We start from the raw sequence: 2,277 nt of genomic DNA on the forward strand, positions 1-2,277 counted from the left end.
AATATTTCTTAAATCTAACGCACAGCGGCCATATAAAAATGATTTATTTCTTCATGAATTCTTTCAAGATATGATCGATATGCATCACAGGAAGGGGTGGCAACGTTCCAGAATGAATCTTTCTGTGACATATGAGGCCGGCCTTTTGGGCGAACGACTTGCCGCACACGTCGCAAACGTAAATCCTTTCTCCTGTGTGCAGCAGCAAATGTTGGCTCAAACTACTGTGCGTGGTGAACGCTCTAGCGCACACCGAACAGCTATAAGGTTTGTCCCCGGTGTGTATCCTCATGTGTTTCCTGAAATCATGATTCTCGAAGAACGTTTTCCCACACTCCTCGCAAACGGACTTCTCTTTCTTCTCATGCTGGGTCAACACGTGTTGGTCAAGGTTCTCTTTGGTCACCAATCTTCTATGGCACACGGGGCATTCGTATTTCGCTTTGTAGTGGGCGTGTTTCTGATGCGTGTACAAACTGTGGCTGTTGCGGCACGTTTTCCCGCAAACGTCGCACATAACAGGCGGTTCCCGATGATTCAATCTCATGTGGGTGGTTAGATCACCCTTGATCTTGAACTCTTTGCCGCATTGCTCGCACGAGAACTCGTAATGTTGGGTGTGCTTCCGCACGAAATGAGACCTTAAAGTCTCCTTTCGAGAACAGATAAGGCCGCATATGATGCAGGTGAATTTTCTTTTACAGGTGAATTTACTTTTACCGGAACCCTCGTGGTTTTGCGCCAGATGGGCTATCATCGTTGATCTTTTGTTGCAACGAAACTCACAAATGGTGCAGGACAAAGCTTCCTGTTTCTGGGACCCTAGTTCCACGAGGGTGTTCCCTTTCGAGGACACGTCTCTCTTATCCTCATTTTCACAATGAGCAAGCTTCTTGTGTCTTCTTAACAGATATTTTTTCTTAAATTGTTTTTGACAGATGTCACAGGTCGGTAAAATTTTGCACTCGGGCGATCTCGTTTCTCTTTTCATTTCTTCAGTGTTGTCGGTTGTGTCCCGTCTCGAGATGGGGTTGAAGCGTGACCGGATCTGTCCATTCCTAAAACAGGAAAATGGTTAAAGTTTATTAGGGTTCTAAAAGGATTGTACTTATTTATATTGATTACTTACAGTCAAAGTTAATAGTCATGACGAGTTTGACGTGAAAAGAGTAAAATTACTACTACCAATAGATTGAGTAATTAATAATTTTATTCTTCGAGAGTTTAAAGAAGAAGAAAAATTCAAGTTTTTATTCGGTGCAAATAGAAAACGATACAAACAGTATGTTTTATGGATGACAATATTTGTGAAGTGTAATCGATTAAAAAATATTTCTTTAATTTTTCTTACGAATCATTCGTCATTTCTTTTATCGATAAAATAAATAAATATATTTATATTATCTTATTAACTTTCAAGAAATTTTTAATACTTGTTCGAAAGATGAATCGGAAGATATGCAATTTATTTTTAACCATATCGTCGATGGTGTAATCAAGTGGTAAAAATCCATAATAAAGGTAAAATCGTTTCTCTTTATGGCACTTCAAGGATGCACAATTATTGATTAATCGTTAAAGATGAACTTGTCGCATCCCGAAATAGTCGTGAACTGAATTCCCTGAAACACAAAGTACGATTAAACTTAAAATTACATTATTATTCAAAGTAATGCATATCTAGAGATTTTTTTATTGCCTACAAATATTTATAAATGTTTATTGATATTATCGTCAAATAAATCATAATACTTACCTGCATAATTTTATTCATTCATTTCACAATAGAAAAGTATACAAGTTTTTCATACTTTTTCAATTTACACTTAATCACAATTTAATCTTCGTTACTCACAATTCGTTTCTATATAACCGTCACTATAATAATAAAAAAATTTCATTTAAAGGGATGGAAAAAGATATAAAAGATTATTCTCAATTTAAATTAATATAATAAAGTAGAAATATTATACAATATCTACTATATTAATTAATTATATTAGACAAATAACGATATATCTTCAATCGCATTGAAAATCATTTTGTTTTATTTCAAATGATCATAGACAATTATATTTAAGAATTTTGGACAATAGTCAAGAAAAATATATGTATATCTGTCACGAGATTACGCCTAAAATAAATTTACAATTTCATCTTGTGTACAATATATTTCACGATAGATTTCAAATTCTTGCTATCCTAAATAATTGGTTTCCACAAAAAAAAAAAAAAAAAAAAAAAAAAAAAAAAAAAAAAAAAAAAAAAAAAAAAAAA

At 33.9% G+C, this 2,277-nt stretch overlaps 1 protein-coding gene across 1 annotated transcript in view; it reads right to left on the bottom strand.

Annotated features, from left to right (window-relative positions):
• Positions 1–1,323, bottom strand: part of LOC102670809 (zinc finger protein 208-like) — a 14,911-nt gene extending 13,588 nt beyond the window's left edge. The window contains 1 exon segment of the mRNA XM_031511039.1: positions 105–1,323. Coding sequence (XP_031366899.1) covers positions 105–991 — 887 coding nt within the window. The 5' untranslated portion in view covers positions 992–1,323.
• Between the last annotated feature and the right edge of the window lie 954 nt (positions 1,324–2,277).

This window comes from Apis dorsata, unplaced genomic scaffold (genome assembly GCF_000469605.1).
Source record: "Apis dorsata unplaced genomic scaffold, Apis dorsata 1.3 scaffold_285, whole genome shotgun sequence".
NCBI lineage: Eukaryota > Metazoa > Arthropoda > Insecta > Hymenoptera > Apidae > Apis > Apis dorsata.